General features: G+C 43.3%; 1 protein-coding gene across 1 annotated transcript in view; it reads left to right on the plus strand.

Moving 5' to 3' along the window:
- Positions 1–2,500, plus strand: part of pde1ca (phosphodiesterase 1C, calmodulin-dependent a) — a 207,969-nt gene that overhangs the window by 188,651 nt on the left and 16,818 nt on the right. The window contains exon 14 of the mRNA XM_063206981.1: positions 518–638. Coding sequence (XP_063063051.1) covers positions 518–638 — 121 coding nt within the window. The remainder of the gene's footprint in view (positions 1–517; positions 639–2,500) is intronic.

Consider the following 2,500-nt stretch of genomic DNA (forward strand, 5'->3'; position numbering starts at 1 on the left):
TACCCTTCACTGTGTGTGTGTCTGTGCATGTGTGGGTAGGGGGGTATGAGTGGGTGTGTGTACGTCTTGATGACAGTGTTTGTGCATATCATTTACCATAGGCAAATGTGTGCCCTTGCAAATAATTGTGTGTGTGTGTACATTAGGGGTGGGTATTGGCAAGGGGTTCACGACTCTATTCGCATCACGATACACGTGTGCTCGCATATGTTTCCTTGTGTGGGTATCTCTGTGTGTACATGTGTCTGCCCCTGTGTCTCTGCAAGTATGTGCATCACGATACATGTGTGCTTGCCTGTGTTTATTTCTGTGTGTATCTCGTACCTGTATCTGCCCTTGTGTCTCTGCAAGTGCGTGTATCCATCTGTATATATGTGTCTGTGTGTCCCTTGCCATGTACAGGCACGCCCCATCATACATACAATGTAATGAGGACCCAGTTCAGCGGCCCACACTCTCATTGGGACCAGGACAACTGACCCCTTTGTCCCCCCCCCGTTGGCTTCCCTGTGTGCAGGTTTCATTGACTTCATCGTGGAGCCGACCTTCTCGGTGCTGACGGACATGACGGAGAAGATTGTGTCGCCGCTGATCGACGAGGCCTCGCGCTCCGGCCTGGCGAGCTTCCGGCGCTCCAGGTGAGCCCCCGTAGATCACCCTATTTCCTCACATAATAGCGCTGGGCTACTGCTCACAAAAATAGTTTCGGTAACACTTTAGAATAATGGATGCAAAAAAGCATTATAAAGACTTAATAAATAATTAACTATTGATGAACAACACATTAACAAACGTTTGTCAATAACTAGGAAATGTAAACAAATGCTAGTAAATGACTAGGAAATGCTATGTTAATATTTTATATTTATCAAACATTTACAAGTTGCTTGTAAATGAATAAAATACTCTGTTATAAGGTGTGTAAAGTCTTGAATATATCATTTGTAGATATTTTATAAAGCAGGAATAAAACTTATTTAATAATAAAAACATTTGTACTAAGGAACATTATTATAAAGTGTTACCATAGTTTCGAACAGGCTACAAATATGATACAAATATGGGCAGGCTGCAGGCATTTTAATGCAAAAAAAAGGGTTTAATGTTTCAAAAAATGTTTTAGTCCAGACTACTAATAACCTTTTTTGAACAAACTCCAACTTGACTTCATCATACACCTGCCAACTCAACGCAACGCCCTTAGCATTAAGAAATAAATGGGCTAAGGTAACACTTAGGTAGTCTATAAATATTAGGGGCCAGGCTATAATTGGAGGAATTACGGTATGCCACTTGCCTGTCCGCATGAGTCTCAGATTACCATTCAGCCATCCACCTGACTGACTGCTCGACCTCGAGAGACACTGATCTGTCAGTCTGTCTTCACCTCATCTACATTCACCTCCTCTCACCTCTCGCAATCACGCTACTAAATTTTTTTCTCCTCTCACTTTCTCCACCTGTCTTTCCTATTTATTTATTTATTTATTTATTTATTTATTTATTTATTTATTTATTTACTCTTTATTTCTTATTTCTGTCCCTCAGTCACTTGGTCTCTCTATTTCTCTATCCGTTTCTATTATCTCCATCTCTCTTCCTCTCTCTTCCTTTCTTTTCTCTGTGTTTCTTTCTTGTTTCTCTCTCAATCACTTGTTCTTTATTTCACAGCCTTCTTTTTCTGTCTTTTTCCATCTCTACTCTCTCTATCTCTGTCTCTCTCAATCACTGCCTCTCCAGTTCTTGGCCATGTCTATCTCCCTCTTTCTTAATCTTTCTCTGTCCCTCTTTCTTTCTCCTCTCCGTCTTCTCTCTTTCCGTCCCTCACCCTCTCTCTTCATCTCTGACATTCACTGCACATCAACCATCATTGTGTCAGGTCCCCCCTCCTCTCTCTCTCTCTCTCTCTCTCTCTCTCTCTCTCTCTCTCTCTCTCCCCCCCCCTGTGGTCTGTCAGTCCAACTGACACTAACAAGGCCATCACTACCCCACACATCACCACCGCCACCCTCCTTCCCCTCCCCTCCTCGCCTCCCCCGCCACTCACCTCCCTGCCCATTACTTCATTTCTGTCACATCCAAACCACTGGGCCGGAAACAGACAAACAAACCACAAAAACAACAGAGGAGTCGGGGCAGGTAACGGCAGACCCCAGGACCTCAGGATGTTTAAGAGTGGGGCACTACATTGTAAAGGATGTTAGTATGAGACGATTGCAGGAAGCCCTATGGCTCAGGAGGTTAACCAGGTTGACCAAAGAACACCCTGTATCACTTGACGAATGGACAAACAGATGTTAACATGCTAAGTTCATTTTGCTGTGTTAATTTAACAATTGTAGTCAAAATGTAAAACTCTTCCAGTTGGTCACACTCTCTAAGGGACTGCAAGATTTATTGTGTGGTTAGCAGTGCCGTTGGATGACCCAGTCAATAGATGAACAAACACTATTCAGGCTATTAGCACAGGGCCTACCCATTGGTCAGACAGCCCATTAGT

Source organism: Engraulis encrasicolus, chromosome 9 (genome assembly GCF_034702125.1).
Source record: "Engraulis encrasicolus isolate BLACKSEA-1 chromosome 9, IST_EnEncr_1.0, whole genome shotgun sequence".
NCBI lineage: Eukaryota > Metazoa > Chordata > Actinopteri > Clupeiformes > Engraulidae > Engraulis > Engraulis encrasicolus.